Source organism: Odontesthes bonariensis, chromosome 16 (genome assembly GCF_027942865.1).
Source record: "Odontesthes bonariensis isolate fOdoBon6 chromosome 16, fOdoBon6.hap1, whole genome shotgun sequence".
Lineage (NCBI taxonomy): Eukaryota > Metazoa > Chordata > Actinopteri > Atheriniformes > Atherinopsidae > Odontesthes > Odontesthes bonariensis.
The window spans coordinates 272648-295696 of NC_134521.1; the positions used below are offsets into that span (position 1 = coordinate 272648).

Sequence of the window (23049 nt, forward strand, 5' to 3'; positions counted from 1 at the left end):
TGTTACAAAGAAAAACGCCCCCTCAAGGCCACGCACAGACTCCTGACTGAATCAGCCAATCGGGGTCGTCGCTACGTCTGCGTTCCTTTGATTGACAGAGCCTTCAGCCAATGGTGGCCGCGGCCGGGAGGGGCGGGGCCAACCGCGCCGCTCGGCAGCACACAGCGGAAGAAAATGGCGGCCGTGGCTGCAGAGCCAGGAGCTGCGGCGGTTCCGACCACAACGGCGACCGCGGCGACGGACGAGGACGGCCCCGCAGAGCCCGTTCCTGTCGGCCCGGGACACCTCGGAGCCCCGGCGGAGGCCAACGGCCCGGCCGCGGAGCTATCCGCTCCCCGGGCGGAGGACGGTGCGGACGGGGAGGGCCGCCATGTCAGGCCGGAGCTGGAGCCCGCGGCGGGAAAAGCCCCGCCGGAGAGCGACCTCCCGGGGGACCGGGTCGGCCTGGACCGGTTCTCCCCGGGAGCAGAGCACGGCGGCGGCGGGCCCTACGCCGTCTTCCTGCACTCCTTCCCCGACCCGCCGCCCGTCACCGAGGCCGGCCTGTCGCTGGCCGAGCCGGCGGAACCGAACTCAGGTGGCACCGAGGAGCTGTCGAGCCGCGGCGGTCACGACTCCACCAACCCCCCCGGTCGGTCACCGAAGAGACGCCCGGCGGAGGACTCCCCCCGTCCCGAGCCGGTCCTCCTGGATCTGAGCCCCGGAACCGAGGTCCGGGTGTCCCTGGACCACGTCATCGATGACGCGCTGGTGGTTTCTTTCCGGCTGGGAGAGCAGGTGTTCTCCGGGGTTCTGATGGACGTTTCCAAAAGGTAAATAATAATGATTATTAATGATTATTAATGAGGATTTAAAACTCTTCTGGAAGGATCAATAACTGGGTCACAGCTGATTGGTGCACACATGCACACCCACCGGTTTGTTCTCATTTACCTTTAAATTATTGTTATATTATTATTATAATTATTATATTTACCCTTAAAACAGAGCAGGTGCAAAAGGTGAAAAAGGTGAGAAAGAAAAATGTCAAACACAAGAGGTGATAAGGAAAAAGGAAAGCTGAAATTATTATTATTACAATGAATTGAATTCCAATTGGCTTGAATTGGACTTTATTATTTAAGTGCCTTGAGATGACATTTGTTGTATTTGGCTCTTTATAAATAAAACTGAATTGAATTGAAAGATGAGGTGAAACAGGAAAGTAGTGCGCTCCTCTAATACAGCCCATACTGTAATATTATTCTTTCTGCAGCTTCTTACTGAACCCAGTGGCCGTTCCACTTTGAGTTACCCCCCCTCTGAAACAGCCAGTTTTTAGAATATAAGTGAATCCAGCTATTTAACTACTGCAATTACAACAGGAAACTCTCTCTTAGCTGCACAATCTCCACTCCAACGATGCCAAAAGAGGCAATTCTGCACAGAACAGTACAAGTTACCAGAACTTAAATACATGGACTATATATATATATATATATATATATATATATATATATAAAATGTAACAAGAGCAGAGAAATTGACATCTAAAGGCCGCAGGCTACATTATAACTCTTATAGAAAACATCCATGAATTGCACATTTAAGTAAACATGCCCTTATATCCCTACACGCTGTATTAATCTGTCTTTCAGGGAAGGACTATTAGCTCCTTGGTTACAGCCTCGAATCCTTTGCTTGGCACACTTTTAGTTCTGACTGGTTAAAGGGACAGTTCGCCTCTTTAAAGGGACAGTTCGCCTCTTTGGACATGAAGCTGTGTAACATCCCATATCAGCAACATCATTTCTGAACATCTTCTTACCCCCTGCTGCGTCCTGTGAGCAGAGTTCCAGCCTCGTTTTGGTGCTGATGAAGGTAGTCCGGCTAGTTGGCTGGGGTTTAAAAAATAAAGCGTTTTGCTTCTCAGAACAATATGCGTTCAACAGAGTAATACATTTGCATCACAAAATGGTTCTCCAAGAAAAAGTCAGACCTTTCCTTTCCTTTCTTTTCCTTTCGTTTAGTTTCCTTTCCTTTCCTTTTGTTTTGTTTCCTTTCCTTCTCTTTCCTTTCTTTTCCTTTCGTTTAGTTTCCTTTCCTTTCGTTTAGTTTCCTTTCCTTTCGTTTAGTTTCCTTTCCTTTTGTTTTGTTTCCTTTCCTTCTCTTTCCTTTCTTTTCCTTTCCTTTCCTTGTCTTTCCTTTCCTTTTGTTTCCTTTCCATTCCTTTCCGTTCCTTTCCTTGTCTTTCCTTTCCTTTTGTTTCCTTTCCATTCCTTTCCGTTCCTTTCCTTGTCTTTCCTTTCCTTTTGTTTTGTTTCCTTTCCTTCTCTTTCCTTTCTTTCCCTTTCCTTTCCTTTCCTTCTCTTTCCTTTCTTTTCCTTTCGTTTAGTTTCCTTCACTTTCCTTTCTTTTCCTTTCGTTTAGTTTCCTTTCCTTTTGTTTTGTTTCCGTTCCTTCTCTTTCTTTTCTTTTCCTTTCCTTTCCTTGTCTTTCCTTTCTTTCCCTTTCCTTGTCTTTCCTTTCCTTCTCTTTCCTTTCCTTTCTTTCTGTTTACCTGCTGTGCAGACCGAAGTGCGGACCGAGCAGCAAACAGCGTAACAGGCGTGGCTGTCGGCAGGCAGTGATACGAAGGGAGAGAAAATAGGGCCAAGAGATTGTGAGGTCTGACTTTTTCCTGGAGAACGATTTTGTGATGCAAATGTATAACTGTTGAACGCATATTGTTTTGTTTGTTTTTGTTTAGTCTCACAGTAAACAACAAATGTGTTCAGTACAATCACAGCATTTTTTTAAGTGACTGAAAAGGCTGAAGCGTAATGCCATGTGTACACCAAGAGCGACCTATGCTACCTGAGCGCCGGAAATCATTATTTCTCTATGGAGGGTGAGCGAACTGGGCGACCAGAGCGGATTCCAGCGATTAAACTCAAGCTAATATTATGGTAATGAGCTATGATGCGGTTCGACGAAAACCAATGACAATCCACAGATTGTAGGGGTCCGACAATCCGCGGGGTTCACGGAAACAGACGTGTAAACTTTGGTTCCTAGTTCCTACGTCCTTCAAACATGGCTACTGAAAAATTAATCGCCGCAGTGTCCGCCCACCAGATATTGCAATTGCAATTGCCGTGTCGAGTGCTTCAATACAATAGTGTAGTAACCCCACGCATACCTTTCTCACTACAATTAAGTTTTATTTCGGATTTATTTCAGATTTCTCTTCCTCCGCAGCAGGGGGTAAGAAGATGTTCATAAATGATGTTGCTGATATGGGATGTTACACAGCTTCATGTCAAAAGAGGCGAACCGTCCCTTTAAACTATGCTTTGTCACGAAACAGATTTGTAGCAATTGTTCGTCTTTGAAGCTACCGACAGATTCCATAGGCTAATCACAGGGCCCAACGTTAACCCAAACGATGGAAAATTAAAGAATAACCCAACTTTTAACAGTTCTGCAAAGCACAATCTTCTGGGGAAGTTAGAGCTCGTGGTGGTTAAGAGTTAATGTTGTATAAGCGTAGCAAGCGTCCTAGCAAGAAGGCTAACAAACCAATTAGCATTAGCCCTTCATTCATGGCATGGTTGATGGATAATCATACAGAGAGAACATACCTTTATCCTTTGCTCGTTTCTCTTCTTATTCTTTTCTTTTTTTCCTGAAATACCTGATAGCTTTGGGTGATCGTCGGTTTTTTTCAGGGGGTCCAACAGCAGCGATGATGACTAAAGTGACCCGTTCAATGGGTAAAAGAATAAGTAGCAAGTCAGCTGTGACTATTAGTTTTTTATCTGGTCAACTCACATTAGCAGCACAGAATATAAGCACAAGGTTCTAGCTTTAGTAGTGCCGAATTCGTGGGAACAAAATTGTAAACAGCCGGTATTTTGTCAGGTTTTCAACACGTTGGGGATCTAAACGACTACTTTCTCGCCTGAAAATGTTTCAAATAAAGTTTACAGAGTTTAGAGCTTAAGAGAAATCAGCTTCAGGCCGGCTGATTTCAGCTCGGGCAGGAGCGAAATGCATTGTGGGTAAACGGTCTGCATACTGTCTGATCGAATCAGTATGCAGTATGGAAGTATGTAGTATGCGATATGTAGTATGCAGTATGTAGTAGGCGGTTTCGAACACAGCCAATGATTTTCCCTTTAGTCATTTGCCACATCCCAGCAGGTAATCGGTTCATTGGCTGTTCCACTGCCTGTCAGCACCAACTTGCACTCAAACCAACTCCTGCAAAAACTCCGGTTTAGACTTTATTTTTCTCCTCGGCCTGCTGGTTGATCATAAAGTCGGGCTTGTCGGGTCCTTAATCCGGATTTTCTCCTCCATTTTCCTTGAGATAAATAAGGATCTCACCGAATTCGGTGGAAGCTGCACCTCGCTCGTGAGGTTCGCCATCATCCGGCTGACAAACCTTTAACCTGAAATCTGCTGCTGGGACGATATGTTCAGTGCCCCCTATGGGCCACCGCTGTTCATTAGTGTGTTGCAGGAGCTGCAGGGGGCGCCAATTTCCCACACAGTGATATGATGGATAATAGAAAACCGCTTTGCGGCGCATATGATTTTTTTTCTTTCTTTTAAGTGCTCGGGCCGCCCCCTACGTGTCATGAAAAAATGCCCCGGGCAGCTGCCCGGTTCGCCCGTGCCAAAGAACGCCTCTGAATATTCCCGTGTCCTTAAATACCGTATTCTTAACATACCATATTCTTACCGTACCCGTGTCCTTACCGTACCGTATTCTTAACTTACCGTATTCTTACCATACCGTATTCTTAACATACCGTATTCTTACCGTACCCGTGTCCTTACCGTACCGTATTCTTAACTTACCGTATTCTTAACATACCGTATTCTTAACATACCGTATTCTTACCGTACCCGTGTCCTTACCGTACCGTATTCTTACCGTACCGTATTCTTAACATACCGTATTCTTACCGTACCCGTGTCCTTACCGTACCGTATTCTTAACTTACCGTATTCTTACCATACCGTATTCTTAACATACCATATTCTTACCGTACCCGTGTCCTTACCGTACCGTATTCTTAACTTACCGTATTCTTACCATACCGTATTCTTAACATACCGTATTCTTACCGTACCCGTGTCCTTACCGTACCGTATTCTTAACTTACCGTATTCTTAACATACCGTATTCTTAACATACCGTATTCTTACCGTACCCGTGTCCTTACCGTACCGTATTCTTACCGTACCGTATTCTTAACATACCGTATTCTTACCGTACCCGTGTCCTTACCGTACCGTATTCTTAACTTACCGTATTCTTACCATACCGTATTCTTAACATACCGTATTCTTACCGTACCCGTGTCCTTACCGTACCGTATTCTTAACTTACCGTATTCTTACCATACCGTATTCTTAACATACCGTATTCTTACCGTACCCGTGTCCTTACCGTACCGTATTCTTACCGTACCGTATTCTTAACTTACCGTATTCTTACCATACCGTATTCTTAACATACCGTATTCTTACCGTACCCGTGTCCTTACCGTACCGTATTCTTAACTTACCGTATTCTTAACATACCGTATTCTTACCGTACCCGTGTCCTTACATACCGTATTCTTACCGTACCCGTGTCCTTACCGTACCCGTGTCCTTACATACCGTATTCTTACCGTACCCGTGTCCTTACATACCGTATTCTTACATACCGTATTCTTACCGTACCCGTGTCCTTACATACCGTATTCTTACCGTACCCGTGTCCTTACCGTACCCGTGTCCTTACATACCGTATTCTTACCGTACCCGTGTCCTTACATACCGTATTCTTACATACCGTATTCTTACCGTACCCGTGTCCTTACATACCGTATTCTTACATACCGTATTCTTACCGTACCCGTGTCCTTACATACCGTATTCTTACCGTTCCCATGTCCTTACATACCGTATTCTTACCGTACCCGTGTCCTTACATACCGTGTCCTTACCGTACCCGTGTCCTTACATACCGTATTCTTAACATACCGTATTCTTACCGTACCCGTGTCCTTACATACCGTTTTGTTACCGTACCCGTGTGTTTACCGTACCGTATTCTTACCGTACCCGTGTCCTTACCGTACCGTATTCTTACCGTACCCGTGTCCTTACCGTATTCTTACCGTACCCGTGTCCTTACATACCGTATTCTTACCGTACCCGTGTCCTTACATACCGTATTCTTACATACCGTATTCTTACCGTTCCCGTGTCCTTACATACCGTGTCCTTACCGTACCCGTGTCCTTACATACCGTGTCCTTACCGTACCCGTGTCCTTACATACCGTATTCTTACCGTACCCGTGTGTTTACCGTACCGTATTCTTACCGTACCCGTGTCCTTACCGTACCGTATTCTTACCGTACCCGTGTCCTTACCGTATTCTTACCGTACCCGTGTCCTTACCGTACCGTATTCTTACCGTACCCGTGTCCTTACCGTACCGTATTCTTACCGTACCCGTGTGTTTACCGTACCGTATTCTTACCGTACCGTGTCCTTACCGTACCTTATTCTTACCGTACCGTATTCTTACCGTACCCGTGTGTTTACCGTACCGTATTCTTACCGTACCCGTGTCCTTACCGTACCCGTGTCCTTACCGTACCGTATTCTTACCGTATTCTTAACTTACCTTATTCTTAACATACCGTATTCTTACCGTACCCGTGTCCTTACCGTACCGTATTCTTACCGTACCGTATTCTTACATACCGTATTCTTACCGTACCCGTGACCTTACATACCGTATTCTTACCGTACCCGTGTCCTTACATACCGTATTCTTACCGTACCCGTGTCCTTACCGTACCCGTGTCCTTACCGTACCGTATTCTTACCGTACCGTATTCTTACCGTACCGTATTCTTACCGTACCGTATTCTTAACTTACCGTATTCTTACCATACCGTATTCTTAACATACCGTATTCTTACCGTACCCGTGTCCTTACCGTACCGTATTCTTACATACCGTATTCTTACCGTACCCGTGTCCTTACCGTACCGTATTCTTACCGTACCGTATTCTTAACATACCTTATTCTTACCGTACCCGTGTCCTTACCGTATTCTTACCGTACCGTATTCTTAACTTACCGTATTCTTACCGTACCCGTGTCCTTACCGTACCGTATTCTTACCGTACCGTATTCTTAACATACCGTATTCTTACCGTACCCGTGTCCTTACCGTATTCTTACCGTACCGTATTCTTACATACCGTATTCTTACCGTACCCGTGTCCTTGCATACCGTATTCTTACCGTACCCGTGTCCTTACCGTATTCTTACCGTACCGTATTCTTACATACCGTATTCTTACCGTACCCGTGTCCTTATATACCGTATTCTTACCGTACCCGTGTCCTTACATACCGTATTCTTACCGTACCCATATTCTTACCGTACCCGTGTCCTTACATACCGTATTCTTACTGTACCTTATTCTTACCGTACCCGTATCCTTACCGTACCGTATTCTTACCGTACCCGTGTCCTTACCGTACCGTATTCTTACCGTACCGTGTCCTTACCGTACCTTATTCTTACCGTACCCGTGTCCTTACCGTACCGTATTCTTACCGCTGCAGTTACCGTGGGAGCGATGGACTGGAATAAATTAGTGGGAACAGGGTCCAGCAGGCATGTAGTAGGATGGCTACATGAGAGAAGTTTGGACCCACAGTCCTCAGAGGGGTGAAGAACATGATGCAGCAGGACTTCTGCATGCTGAGTTAGTGGCACACATGTTTAAGGAAGGTTCAGCTGTGGGCAGCTGGGTAAACTGTTTGCTTATAGCTGCGCTTTGTCAGTAAAGAATGAGGCAAAGGTGTCAGATTGGAAGCAGGTGGAGGAGGATTAAGCAGAGTTTTTTAAATGTGGAAAATAGTTTCTAGCTGTCAACAATACTGTGAATCTTGTCAATGTAGAAAGACTTTTTTGCATCAGTGACACTGGATGAGAACGAAGACAGTAGTGCCTGGAATTTAGTTCGATTTGTGCCATTTCCTTTCTGCATCTCGACGAGCATTTGAGATCAACGGAGCTCCGTCCCTTGTTTGGAACTGTAAGAAAGTGACGTCAATGGGAGTCAGTGGGAGTCAATGGGAGTCAATGGAAGTGTGGTAACTCTGTCTTACTCTACAGCTCTGCCTCCACCGGTCTGTCGCAGGGGCAGCAGGTGGAGGTGTCCTGCCTCACACCTGCACTGGTGGAGCTGGGGACCAATGGACCATCATTTGTAGGGATGGGAATTGATAAGATTTTTACGATTCCAATTCCATTTTTGATTCTGCTTAACGATTCGGTTCTTTGTCGGTTCCCTTATCGATTCTCATTTGGAGAAAAAGGACAACAAACCGGTCGATTAGCATCAACTTTGTTTAGTTTAGAAGTAACACGAGTCATGACCTCACAAACCCAACAACGGTGAGGTCCACATTGGTCTATCCTGGCCTGGGTCATTTAACTCTTCCTGCTCTGGTGAAAGGAGAAGCTGGAGGTAGAGGTGAACTGGGGGTAGTACCACCAGCCTCTGGCTCTGAGCCAGTCAGGCTCTGTCTCTCATGATTTCATCTAAATGTAATGCCTGAGAAGGCAATTTTATTTATAGAGCACAATTCATACACAGGGCAATTCAAAGTGCTTCACAGCTACATAAAATCATTAAAAAAAAAAAATAATAATAATGATAATAATAATTAATTAAAACTGCGAGCAGTGATATCGGCCCTCGCAGCCAAGCGCAGCTCCGGCCTTGCGACCGCCTGAGTGCCGGCACCGCCGCCCCGACGTGGTCATCAACGCCGTCACGCGTCTCCCGCGCCCGTCCACCGGGCGGAGCGTGCGACGAATCTCCCAAATCGCCTTCAGTCCACGACAGTACGACACCAGTGGCACGTGTTCAAAGTTGGACCGATATCTCACCTTCCAGACAGGAGTTACCGTCACTTCCTGTTTTGTGGGGGCGGGGTTTAGTGACGTCAAAAATGTACAACGCTAACCTGTCAAGCGCTGCTCCGTAATGATGCACAAAAAATATGGTGCAGATCGGATGATGTCTCAAGGAGATATAGCTGTTTAAATGATCTAGGGGGCGCACTGGAGTCACACTCTAATATAATCCTATTGGGCTCTTTAGAGGTTAACAAAGGTCATTCATATCTAGTTTGGTGCAAATCGGATGATGCATGTGAGATTTAGAGCCGAACGTATGCAAACGGCGAGGGATTGGAATGTGCCATTCTCGCCACGCCCACACTATTTTGTAGGTCCTGACAAGACGCACAGGTGTGCTGAGTTTCATGATTGTCGGTGAAAGCATGGCTTGGGGCTGATGTTTTTAGATGTTCTAGGGGGCGCTGTGGAGGCATTAGGCCACGCCCATCAAATAGTGGACCGCACACCTGTTGGGGGGCGGATTAGGATCAATCCCAGTGAGTTTGGTGCATCTCGGCTCAAAACTGTAATATTTAGAGCCAAACGTATGGTAACGGCGTAATGTCTGACTTCGCCAAGCCGCCATAGCCACGCCTTCAACTGAAAACTGTTGGTGCTTTAAAGCAAGTTAGACCAACTTGTTATCTGTATTCTGACACAAGATCATGGTGATTAGGTGAAGGGGGTCAGAGATGGAGCTTTCCAAGTAAAAAAAGGGACTTCCTGTTCTGAGGGGGCGGGGCTTAGATGACGTCAGCATATGACCACATAGGATTGACATGCATCCAACATAGATGACTCATACCAAGTTTGGTGCAGATTTAACTTTTTACGTGAAAGTTATAGCGTTTCGTTTACACTGGCGAGTACGCCAAGTTCGCCGCTTGGCCAAGCCCCCTAAACATGCTCAAAAACTCAAGATTTCTGATAACTTTTGTGCCCCCATCCCTTAACTGCATACTGACCAAAGATGAAGTCCGTAGCTCAAAATCCCTGGGGCGTGAAAATTTTCCTGCGAGGTGTGTAAATATGAAAAATGGCCAAAATTTGCCCTTTGACCCAAGATGGCCGCCTCCTTGTACGTTTTAGAGCATACCTCCAAGAGACTTTTGTTCTTGATTTGAGGCGATCTACATACATGCCGAGTTTCAGATCTCTACGATGTACGGTTCGGGCTATCTCACGTTAGGTGGCGCTGTAGAGCAGTTTGGCCACGCCCACTTTCGACTCCATTAAAATCATGGGATTTCTCGCGGGGGACAATTTTGGGTAAAGTTTGGTGAGTTTTCGAATACGTTTAGGCATCCCCATTGGCGATTCCGGGCGGAAAAGAAAAAGAATCATAGCGAAGAATCGGAAGAATAATAGTGAAATCCTGCAGATACAATAGGCCTTCGCAGCGCTTAGCTGCTCAGCCTCACCTTGTTTAGTCCTGACTCTGGGCCCCAGCAGGAGACCCCTCCCTGAGACAGGAGACCCCTCCCTGAGGCAGGAGACCCCTCCCTGGGGCAGCAGACCCCTCCCTGGGGCAGCAGACCCCTCCCTGAGGCAGGAGACCCCTCCCTGGGGCAGCAGACCCCTCCCTGAGGCAGCAGACCCCTCCCTGAGGCAGGAGACCCCTCCCTGGGGCAGCAGACCCCTCCCTGAGACAGGAGACCCCTCCCTGAGGCAGGAGACCCCTCCCTGGGGCAGCAGATCCCTCCCTGAGGCAGGAGACCCCTCCCTGGGGCAGGAGACCCCTCCCTGAGGCAGGAGACCCCTCCCTGGGGCAGCAGACCCCTCCCTGGGGCAGCAGACCCCTCCCTGAGGCAGGAGACCCCTCCCTGGGGCAGGAGACCCCTCCCTGGGGCAGGAGACCCCTCCCTGAGGTTCTCAGAGCCCGTGTTGGTTCATATGGCTCTAACATGTCAGAGATGTACTTTGGCGCTTGACCGTGAAGAGACTTGTACACAAGCAGAGCTGTTTTAAAGTCTATTCTCTGAGCGACAGGAAGCCAGTGCAGAGACCTGAGCACTGGACTAATATGGTGGTATTTCCTGGTTCTAGTCAGGACTCGAGCAGCAGCGTTCTGGATGTACTGCAGCTGTCTTACAGCCCGTTTAGAGCCCAGTGAGCAGGCCGTTACAGCAGTCTAACCTGCTGGAGACAAACGCATGGATCAGTCTCTCTAAGTCTGCTTTAGACACTATTCCTTTGATTCTGGCAATGTTTTTTAGATGGTAAAAAGCTGCTGATGTTACTGATTTAATGTGGCTGTTAAAGTTCAGGTCTGAGTCCAATATTACCCCGAGATTTCTAACCTGATAGTTAGGTTTTAGAGAGAGAGTCTCAAGGTGACTGATAACACTTTCTCTTTGTTTCTGTGGGCCACAGACAATGATTTCAGTTTTGTCTGAGTTTAGCTGGAGGAAACTGTTTTGCATCCACACACTGAATGAGAAGGCATTCATTTAACCTTAACCGTTACTAACAGCAGATTTTACAATGAGGCAAATGGCGCTAACATGATGCACTGCAAAAAGTGAAATCTAAGTAAAAAGAAATATCTTAGATCATAGGGATATATGCTTATTTTTTGTGCGATAAGATAGTTCTTTTTAGTAAGCAGTTATTATGTTAGACTGTTTCACATGTTTTAAGTGTTTCTGTCCTTAAAGGTGGGGTAGGGGATCTTTTTCTGGAGCATTTTTTTACATATTGCTTGAAATACTCTTCACACCCCCATTGCTACCAATTAATAAAAAGTTTTGACACAAATATGAAAAGTTTTAGTGGCCTCTAGAACGTACAATCTAGGAAAAACAGAATCCAATCATACTGAACGGACCGTTCACAATGATTGGATTCTGATGCCGTCTATCAAACTGCTATCTGCTCCCCCCCCCCCTCCTTCCCCCTGTGCGCGTACCCTGCTCCGCGTCCAGAAGCTTGGCAGGAAGCTAAACTAGAGCCAGCTTGGCTAGCACCTAGCATTATTAAACGTATAGTTAGCATATACTAAATACTAAATACGGCAACGATCGATGCTTGCTGTCAGAACAGCGCTCGTGCACCTTCGTGCGCGTTCATGTACTCTAGAGGCGTGCCTTCGGGGGGGAAGTCTGAAGAAAAGGGTTGGGACTTTTTACCGGTGTATTTTCAAAATGCAGCTTCGCTGGACTCAAAATCCAGGATCTCCTACCCCACCTTTAATTATCTAAATAAGATATTACAGCTTGTTACTGAGATTTTAGGACCTGTTTTGAGTAAGTTCATGCTTGAAGCTAGAATATCAAGTTTCCAAGCTGATTTCAAGAAATATAAGGCCTAGTGCAGACCACTATGTCAAGATAATGGCTCTAGCATTTACTTAATTCAAGAATATTTTTCAATATGTTGAGAAAACAGGCCACGTGTATTTAATTAGAATCAAGAAAAATGTATATGTTATTAGTTAAAAATACACTAATTCTAAGGTATTTGTGGGTTAATTGAAATTAGATATTTTTACTTGTTTTGAAAAATCTTGACAAGCCACATTTTCTTGTTCCATTGGCAGATAATTTTGCTATTTTTAAGCAAAATACACCTAATTTTTTCTTGTTTTTGAAAGCTGGATTTTTGCAGTGTAGGCAGTGTTAGTTAGTTAGTTAGTTAGTTAGTTAGTTACCTGCAGTGTTAGCTGAGGACATGCTAACATTGCTAACGTTACTGGGTTCAGATTCACCAACGTTAGTCCGGAGCGGATCGAAAACGCGACATTCATTCATAGTTATTGCATGTTGGTAGTATTTCCTCCCTTTGGTGAAATATTCACTTTGCAAGTTGCCCTGTTGTCGTCTTTTTTAGGGATGTGGAACCAAACTTTCGAGCGTTTGTACCGCTTGGGCGCCATGTTTACTGTTGGCTGCTGGCTGCGCTGGACTCGCCACGCAACGTTGTGTGGTGACGTCATTCGCGCCCACTGGAATCGATAAGGGAATCGTTTTCAAAATCGCAAAACGATTCCAAGGAATTGAAACACTGGGAACCGGTTCTCAACAAGAACCGGTTTTCGATTCCCATCCCTAATCATTTGATTGTGTTTACAACCAATCAGATGACGGAACAGGAACAGATCCATGAAGTATTGATTAGTCATCAGTATTGATCTCCTCCTGAACTCTGCTTGTGTCTCTCTGTGTGTTCACAGGTTCGGACCGTACGGGATTCCCATCACCGTGTTTCCTAGACGTGATGACCGGAGTCGACTTCCCATTTCTATGCAGCCTGTTGTCGGGGACAACGCTGCGTCCACCAAACAGGAAGAGGACATCGCTATGGCCCCGCCCTCGCCGCCGCCTCCAACCCCCTCTCACTCCTGGCCCTCCAAACCGCCGCCACTGTTCCAGGAGGGGGCGCCATATCCGCCTCCTCTGTTCATCAGGGACACCTACAACCAGGCCTTACCTCAGCCGCCGGCACGCAAGATCAAACGGCCAAAGCGGCGATACCGCTGCGAAGAGCCCACTTCTATCATGAACGCCATCAAGCTCCGCCCCCGCCAGGTTCTCTGTGATAAGTGCAAAGGCGTGGTGGCGTCGGGCGGATACCGCGAGGCGCGGCGGGGCTCGGTGGACCTGAGGAGTGAGGAGGCGTCACGGCGGCGGAGGGCGGCGGACGGGCCCATCTCCTCTGAGGTGAAACGACTGAGGAACGACGACAAGGCCGGGCGTGTGTCATCGTCGTCGTCACGCCGTGTCCTGAGAGGCGTGGCTTCGTCCTCCTCGCGCCTGAAGCTGAACTCTGAAAAGGTTCTGAACAAAGGTTCTGCTGAGCGCTCCAAAGCCCAGCAGGTCCTCGGCAAGCTGGCCCGGAGTCCGCCGGCGGCGCCCCAGAAACAGGACCACTCCAAGGCCGTGACCCGCGCGGCCGCCCTGCAGAACCAGAAGGTGCACCTGACGCGGCGCCTGCAGCGCCTGGGCGGCGCCGCCATCAGCGGCCACTCGGGCCCTCCGCCCAGAATGCGCCTCAAACCACAAAGGTACCGTACAGACGAGGCGCCGCGGTTAACTCCGCCTTTACCTGAACCAGGCCCCGCCCCCACACAGCCAGGCCCCGCCCCCACACAGGCAGCCACCCACCCCCCCTCAGTTACAGATCCTCCCACGCTGCCCTCCCACAGTGTTGCTATGGAGACGCAGGAGGCCGAGGACAAAGAGGCGGAGCAGGGAGCTCCTCCCTGCTCCGCCTCTTTGTCGCTTGACTCCTCCCACTCAGAGTGCAGCTCCACAGAGACCTTTGACCCCGCCCTCCCTGAAGGCCCGCCCTCCTCCGCCTCCCCCTTTGTCCCCGCCTCCTTCTCTTCCTCCGCTGCTCCCCTCACGGCCGATGGCGAGGACGAGGAGGACAGCGGTGAGCTGAAGAGGCGTCGGAAGTCGCCGTCGTCTTCCTCCTCCTCTTCGTCGTCGTCGTCCTCCATGTTTTCCAAGTCGGTGACGAAGGTCACGCTGCCGGACGGTCGCACCGTGTGCGTCGGCGACATCGTGTGGGCGAAGATCTATGGCTTCCCGTGGTGGCCGGCGCGTGTGCTCGGCATCACGGTGGCGCGGCGCGGCGACACGGGGCTGGCGGTGCGGCAGGAGGCTCGCGTGTCCTGGTTCGGCTCGCCGACCACGTCCTTCCTGCCGCTCGCGCAGCTCTCGCCGTTTCTTGAGACATTCCAGCTGCGCTTCGACAGGAAGAGGAAGGGGCCGTACCGCCGTGCCATAGCCGAGGCCGCCAGCGCCGCCAAGCAGCTCACGCCGGAGGTCCGCTCGCTGTTGACGCAGTTCGAGACGTAGCATCAGCCGCCTCCTGTAAGCCCCGCCCCCAGGAAGTGGGAGGAACTGAACCCACACTGATGGAGGAAGGTCACATGTCCGTTTGAATCGGAGGGGGCGGGGCCTCCGCCTTGTCAGTGTTCAGGGGGCGGGGCTTATCTCTTCCACCTTTCAGCTGTCAGCATTTCAGGCCACCCTCAGGCTTGGAGCGGTGTGATGACATCACACTTTGATAATGACATTGCAGAGGGATGGACGCTGCCTGGTGATTGGCTGAGGGTGTGATGTCACGCTGATGTCATCAGCAGAGCTTCTGCATAAATAAACACTAATTAGGAAGCGATCAGCAGAGTCCGGTGGCCCCCCCCCCCCCCCCCGACTGATTATTGATTGATTAGGATCAGACGCCGCGGCGCGAAATTCTGTGACATCACCTCCTGTTCTGGTTCTGTTGGGTTGTGCTGAGGAACTGAAACCTTTTTTGTCTTTTTCTAATAGTTCTGTTCAGAAACACTAAACTGTGAACCTGAGGCCAGGGTCCCAACCACACCTGTCACCTGTCACCTGTGAGCTGCTCTGATTGGTGCCCAGGAGGTGGTGCAACACCAGGTTCCTGTAACCCAGGACCGGGACGGGTTCTGTGACCTCAGTGATCAGTTTGTTGTTGTTCAGATGTTCAGATGTGGGACAGGTGGGACAGGTGGGACAGGTGGGACAGGTGGGACAGCCCTGACTTAGACAGCCGATGATGAAGACGAAGGTGGTTCCGCTCTGCTGTGGGACTCTTTTTACCGTCTGTTTGCAGATCAGAGACTCTGAACCAGTGTACATGTTGTTCTCTGTTTTAAATCTGTTAATAAACTCTCCAAACTGCCTTTTTTGAATCCTCGTCGTCATTTTCACTTCTTCTTCTTCTTCTTCTTCTTCTTCTTCTGTGGCGTTTCCCCCTGTTGTTGTTGTGCCGCCGCCGCCTTGCTCAGAGGCACGACGCTGGCTGCAGATTTTCTCACCTGCAAACAGATGTTTGGTAAACAGGTCTGCAGAGCTGCTTCCACCAGAAACCCAGCAACCGATCGATAGCCGATCAATAGCTCCTGTTCAGAAGTCCACTGAGATTCTTAAAGATTTTAGAGACCAACCCAAACCAGAGAGTTCAGGTTAAAGTCCATGTGTTGCTGGTTTCAGGTAAAAACACCAACGGGTACTGGCTAAACCCTGAACAGGGACCGGCTAAACCCTGAACAGGGACTGGCTACATCCTGGTGGTGAAATGAAAAAAATGTGGGGCTCAGACTAATTACTTGAAGAAAATCCAAGCAGGTGAGGTGCAGGTTGCATCTTCCACCATCAGTTCCTGTCCCAGGTAATGATCCAGGTCAGGATCCAGGTCATGATCCAGGTCAGGATCCAGGTCAGGATCCAGGTCAGGATCCAGATCAGGATCCAGGTCAGGATCCAGGTCAGGATCCAGGTCAGGATCCAGGTCAGGAATCCAGGTCAGGATCCAGGTCCTGATCCGGGTCCTGATCCAGGCCCTGATCTGGACCTCCAGAGAAGCTTCAGTCCAAATAATGTTGGATGAATGACTCCTAGTTCAGTTTTGTTTTTTAAAACTAAACCCTGAAATAATCAATATTGATTATTTAATGAACTCTATATTTTTCACTCATTTATTTGATAAACGCACATTAATAAATAACCCTAACATCTGCATTCCTTGATGTTACAGAGTCACCCTAAAAACCAGATCTGATTCTAACAGCATCAAACGGAATAAAGATGAAGGTCAGAAACTTCAGAAAAAGACCGTAATGGGCGGCTGCAGGATGAAAGAAATAAAAGAAGGATTTTTGAACTGAGCTTTAAATACATTTTTCCTGTCTCTGTTCTGGTGGTGGGACTGAATTCCAGCCTAATGCAGCTGGCACAGACTGACCAAGAACCAAAAGAGGAACGACCCAGTTCCCAGGCATCAGTTCCCAGTCTTCACACAGGACTTATAGCATGTGGGGGTCATGGCCCCAGGCCTAGTTTTAGGCCCTTTATCCTTCCTCACAGGGATGCTGTGATCACTAAAACCCAGAAGAATGGACTCAACCTCTGAGTCCACTGACGTCTGTATTTCTATGATGAATACATGAGCGCCCCCAGTAAAGTAATGTTAGATCTGATCTTAGATAACTCCTCTGGGAGCATGGCAGCCATGTTTCTGTGCTGTGGGAGCAGGAGGTCTGTAACAACAGCAACTCCTCCTGCTCTGGGTGGAGGCAGATGGATGTTGGGTCAGTGTTTCTGTGGGATATGGTTCTGTTCATGGACGGCTCCTCCTCTTCCTCCTGAAGATAACAAGGTAAGGTTACCTGAGTAACCGAGAGTCCAGATGAAGTTACCGTGACTGAGTGAAACAGACGGATGTTGAACTTCCAGCTGCAGATGGGTTAGGGTACCTTACCCTTGCTTTACCTGGGGGAACCGGGCTTGATATTGTCCACCTCCTGGGTGAACCGGGCTTGATATTGTCCACCTCCTTCTTGGTGAACCGGGCTTGTTATCATCCCCTTCCTTCTGGGTGAACTGGGCTTGTTATCGTCCCCTTCCTTCTGAGGGAACCGGGCTTGATATCATCCCCCTCCTTCTGGGGAACCAGGCTTGTTATCGTCCCCCTCCTTCTGGGGGAATTGGGCTTGTTATCGTCCCCTTCCTTCTGGGGGAATTGGGCTTGTTATCGTCCACCTCCTTCTGGGGGAACCGGGCTTGTTATCGTCCCCCTCCTTCTGGGGGAACCGGGCTTGATATCATCCCCCTCCTTCTGGGGAACCAGGCTTGTTATCGTCCCCTTCCTTCTGGGGGAATTGGGCTTGTTATCGTCCACCTCCTTCTGGGGGAACCGGGCTTGTTATCGTCCCCCTCCTTCTGGGGGAATCGGGCTTGTTATCGTCCCCCTCCTTCTGGGGGCATTGGGCTTGTTATCGTCCCCTTCCTTCTGGGGGAATCGGGCTTGTTATCGTCCCCCTCCTTCTGGGGGAACCGGGCTTGTTATCGTCCCCCTCCTTCTGGGGGAATCGGGCTTGTTATCGTCCCCCTCCTTCTGGGGGCATTGGGCTTGTTATCGTCCCCTTCCTTCTGGGGGAATCGGGCTTGATATCATCCACCTCCTTCTGGGGGAACCGGGCTTGTTATCGTCCCCTTCCTTCTGGGGAACCAGGCTTGTTATCGTCCCCCTCCTTCTGGGGGAATTGGGCTTGTTATCGTCCCCCTCCTTCTGGGGGCATTGGGCTTGTTATCGTCCCCTTCCTTCTGGGGGAATCGGGCTTGATATCATCCACCTCCTTCTGGGGGAACCGGGCTTGTTATCGTCCCCTTCCTTCTGGGGAACCAGGCTTGTTATCGTCCCCCTCCTTCTGGGGGAATTGGGCTTGTTATCGTCCCCCTCCTTCTGGGGGCATTGGGCTTGTTATCGTCCCCTTCCTTCTGGGGGAATCGGGCTTGATATCATCCACCTCCTTCTGGGGGAACCGGGCTTGTTATCGTCCCCTTCCTTCTGGGGGCATTGGGCTTGTTATCGTCCCCTTCCTTCTGGGTGAACTGGGCTTGTTATCGTCCACCTCCTTCTGGGGGAACCGGGCTTGTTATCGTCCCCTTCCTTCTGGGTGAACTGGGCTTGTTATCGTCCACCTCCTTCTGGGGGAACCGGGCTTGATATCGTCCCCTTCCTTCTGGGTGAACTGGGCTTGTTATCGTCCACCTCCTTCTGGGGGAACCGGGCTTGATATCATCCCCCTCCTTCTGGGGAACCAGGCTTGTTATCGTCCCCCTCCTTCTGGGGGAATTGGGCTAGTTATCGTCCCCCTCCTTCTGGGGGCATTGGGCTTGTTATCGTCCCCTTCCTTCTGGGGGAATCGGGCTTGATATCATCCACCTCCTTCTGGGGGAACCGGGCTTGTTATCGTCCCCTTCCTTCTGGGGGCATTGGGCTTGTTATCGTCCCCTTCCTTCTGGGTGAACTGGGCTTGTTATCGTCCACCTCCTTCTGGGGGAACCGGGCTTGTTATCGTCCCCTTCCTTCTGGGTGAACTGGGCTTGTTATCGTCCACCTCCTTCTGGGGGAACCGGGCTTGATATCGTCCCCTTCCTTCTGGGTGAACTGGGCTTGTTATCGTCCACCTCCTTCTGGGGGAACCGGGCTTGATATCATCCCCCTCCTTCTGGGGAACCAGGCTTGTTATCGTCCCCCTCCTTCTGGGGGAATTGGGCTTGTTATCGTCCCCTTCCTTCTGGGGGAATTGGGCTTGTTATCGTCCCCTTCCTTCTGGGGGAATCGGGCTTGATATCATCCACCTCCTTCTGGGGGAACTGGGCTTGTTATCGTCCCCTTCCTTCTGGGGGCATTGGGCTTGTTATCGTCCCCTTCCTTCTGGGTGAACTGGGCTTGTTATCGTCCACCTCCTTCTGGGGGAACCGGGCTTGTTATCGTCCCCTTCCTTCTGGGTGAACTGGGCTTGTTATCGTCCACCTCCTTCTGGGGGAACCGGGCTTGATATCGTCCCCTTCCTTCTGGGTGAACTGGGCTTGTTATCGTCCACCTCCTTCTGGGGGAACCGGGCTTGATATCATCCCCCTCCTTCTGGGGAACCAGGCTTGTTATCGTCCCCCTCCTTCTGGGGGAATTGGGCTTGTTATCGTCCCCTTCCTTCTGGGGGAATTGGGCTTGTTATCGTCCCCTTCCTTCTGGGGGAATCGGGCTTGATATCATCCCCTTCCTTCTGGGTGAACTGGGCTTGTTATCGTCCACCTCCTTCTGGGGGAACCGGGCTTGTTATCGTCCCCCTCCTTCTGGGTGAACTGGGCTTGTTATCGTCCCCTTCCTTCTGGGGGAATTGGGCTTGTTATCGTCCCCTTCCTTCTAGGGGAACCGGGCTTGTTATCGTCCACCTCCTTCTGGGTGAACTGGGCTTGTTATCGTCCACCTCCTTCTGGGGGAACCGGGGGGCTTGTTATCGTCCACCTCCTTCTGGGTGAACCGGGCTTGTTATCGTCCCCCTCCTTCTGGGGGAACCGGGCTTGTTATCGTCCCCCTCCTTCTGGGGGAACCGGGCTTGACATCGTCCACCTCCTTCTGGGTGAACCGGGCTGGATATCACTTGGGAGTCAATGTGTTAACTCATGAGCACCGTTATCAGGCACATTAAAGTTAGCCTGAAGACATTCAGTTTAATGCTTTTGGGATCCAGGTCAGTGCAATTCACTCCAAGTCATTAGTCAGACTGGCTACAGCGCTGAAGAGAAACCTGGGATTGTTTTTATTCTCTTCTATCAATGATGAATAATAAGCAGTTCTAGCTTTATGAAGGGCTTTCTTATACGTTATTAAACTATCTTTCCAGACTAATTTAGACTCTTCTAAATTAGAGGAACGCCACTGTCTCTCCAGCTTTCTTGCAGTCTGCTTTAAAGCACGCAGCTGTGAATTATACCAAGGAGCCAGCCTCTTCTGACTGATTACCTTCCTTTTCAGAGGGGCAACATTGTCCAGTGCTGTACGCATTGAAACTATAGTGCTGTCAACAAGAGAGTCAAGTGCTGCTGGAGTAAAGTTTAGGTAGTCGTCCTCTGTCATATCTGCACATGGCAGTGAAGAAAAGGATGATGGAATTAAGTCTTTAAATCTGGTTACAGCATCCTCTGATAGACACCTTCTATATGTAAATTTCTTCTCAGAAACTGTATAGTCAAGTAATGTAAACTCAAAGGTTATGAGAAAATGGTCAGATAAGACAGGGTTATGAGGGAACACTGTTAACTGTTCACTCTCAATGCCATAATAGGTCCTTTGTTCCCACAGCCAGAAGGCTTTTTACCAGGGACTGCTGACATGTTCTTCTCAAATTGATGGATTGATTTTTTTTTTTATTTGTTTATTTAGTCATTTATCATTATTATTAGTTAGTAGTAGTTTTACTAGAATTGGTATTATTATTGTTGTTTTTAATACAATCATTGGAAATATTTTTTTTTAAATTTGAGCTACTTGACTAATTTGAATGAATAAAGTATTTTTCTATTCTATTCTACAAGTCAGCACAAGATCAAGGGTGTGATTAAGGCAGTGAGTCGGTCTGTGAACACTCTGAGAAAATCCAGTAGAGTCTAATAGATAGATAGATATTTTATTGATCCCGAAGGAAATTCAAGCATCCAATAGCAGACATAATAATAGCAATAAAAATGTTTATACAATTATAAACACTTTAAAAACATAAGAATAAGAATCTAAGAATTAAAAAATAATAATAATAATAAAAAATATATATATATATATAGAATTAAAGCTCATATTTCCAACATCTACATGAATATTAAAGGCACTACAATGACTAATGATTGGTTCTCTGTCTCCACAGCACAACTCTGAAGAGCTGCTGACAACCAGAATCCTGAGCTGTGATTGGCTGTGAGACGGTGGGCCGGCTGTAAAACGCTCACATGGACATCAGTAATCAATAACTATTTAAGTGAAGAGTTATATTTATAAAGAAGAGGAAACGGTTTGGTCTGGTTGCTTAGCGTTTCCATGGATACCAGGTTCAGACAGTGATGTCACAGCTGACATCTTGCGTCCTTCAATCAGAATCAGATTAAACAATCACATGGTGACTAATCAGCTGCTTCGAGTGATATCATCCAGCGGTGAGGCTCCGCCCCCAGCCCCAGGTACAAACAGGTGATGAGGTGTAGAAAGGTGAGCTGTGAGCCAGCGGGACTGATGTTGAGGTACGTCCTCTGATTGGCTGAGAACGTTGGAGCCTCCAGTCACGGAAACTGTTTCCTTTGATTCTCAGGTGTGCAGAAATCCCTTCATCTGATTGGTGGAGCAGCTCGCTCCCTGTGATGTGCAGATTAAATGTGGTTGTGTTGTTTTTGGGAAGTTGGGGAGGTTTGGGCCGGTCTTTCCCTTCTTTCTAATTCTTTCTAAGTCTTTCTAACTTAGTGAGGACCCCCCCTGAGACCCTGACCCTGAAACACAGACCAGTCAGTCCGATCCAGTTCACTCGGTTCCGGTTTCTCACTTTTATCCGTCACATCTTCCATTTCCAACTCAGATTCCTGAAAAAAACTTTACCCTAAAACACATTTGATTAAAATTGGAACTCAGTTCTTGAGTTTGACCCATGAGAGTTTCTGTGGTCCTGGTTCCAGACCAAATGATTCAAAGCTGTGTGGATTCATGACTAAAACTATTATTTCCATTCCCAGTTTCAGCCATGAACAGATGCAGACACTAACTCATTAACTAACCAGTAACTAACTGACTGACTGACTGACCAAACGGACCTAATGATGGAAGCAGCAGGCCGAAGAAGTTTTATTTGGTAAATGTTTGAACTGCTGAATGAAAACAGCAAAAAGAGACGAGCTCTGTGAGCTCAGAGGAATCAATCCTGGATGATCAATAATCAGAAATAAATCACACTGAGGACTGATCAATAATCAGGAATAAATCACACTGAGGACTGATCAATAATCAGGAATAAATCCCACTGAGGAATGATCAATAATCAGGAATAAATCACACTGAGCACTGATCAATAATCAGGAATAAATCCCACTGAGGAATGATCAATAATCAGGAATAAATCACACTGAGGAATGATCAATAATCAGAAATAAGTGGTGAACTGGTTTAAAGGGGACTGAACTGGTTTAAACTGGTTAAAACTGGTGTGAACTGGTTATAACTGGTGTGAACTGGTTTAAACTGGTATGAACTGGTTTAAACTGGTTAAAAGGGGACTGACCTGGTTTAAATGGGACTGAACTGGTTTAAACTGGTTAAAACTGGTGTGAACTGGTTTAAAGTGGTTTGAACTGGTTTAAATTGGTTAAAAGTGGACTGAACTGGTGTGAACTGGTTATCTGAGGGTTGTCTGAAGATTGTAATTATCCTCACAAATGTTTTTATTTCTTTGATCTAAAAATGATACGAACAGAAAATGATTATTATTATTGTTCTTGAATATAAATGCAATAAAGAGACTTTGCATGTTGGAACCGGTTTGTTGTTATTATTATTTAACGGTGACGTAATCAGAACGGAACAGAAAGTTCACTTTGGATTTTAGTTGGAGGTAACACCTTCAGGAGGTGTAGCTCCTCCCTCTGGATGGTGGAGCTCCTCCCCCAGATAGTGGAGCTCCTCCCCCCAGATGGTGGAGCTCCTCCCCTGGATGGTGGAGCTCCTCCCCCAGATGGTGGAGCTCCTCCCCCAGATAGTGGAGCTCCTCCCTCTGGATGGTGTAGCTCCTCCCCCC

At 48.1% G+C, this 23049-nt stretch overlaps 2 protein-coding genes across 2 annotated transcripts in view; both read left to right on the top strand.

Moving 5' to 3' along the window:
• Window positions 1-139: 139 nt before the first annotated feature.
• On the top strand, window positions 140-17630 carry pwwp2a (PWWP domain containing 2A). Its single transcript, XM_075487232.1, has 2 exons — window positions 140-812; window positions 13132-17630. Exons 1-2 carry the CDS (start codon window positions 175-177, stop codon window positions 14759-14761), a joined length of 2268 nt encoding a protein of 755 aa, XP_075343347.1. The 5' UTR covers window positions 140-174; the 3' UTR covers window positions 14762-17630.
• The window catches only part of slc23a1 (solute carrier family 23 member 1), a 61340-nt gene continuing 54397 nt past the window's right edge, over window positions 16107-23049 (top strand). Inside the window, exon 1 of the mRNA XM_075487319.1 lies at window positions 16107-16223. Within this exon, the coding sequence (XP_075343434.1) occupies window positions 16107-16223 (117 nt within the window). The remainder of the gene's footprint in view (window positions 16224-23049) is intronic.

What these genes read in the sequence shown, in the direction of transcription:
- pwwp2a (XM_075487232.1), top strand. Translation starts at nt 175, where the DNA reads ATGGCGGCCGTGGCTGCAGAGCCAGGAGCTGCGGCGGTTCCGACCACA. An exon ending in CTGATGGACGTTTCCAAAAG is followed by an intron (nt 813 to 13,131) that starts GTAAATAATAAT and finishes GTGTGTTCACAG; the next exon opens with GTTCGGACCGTACGGGATTC.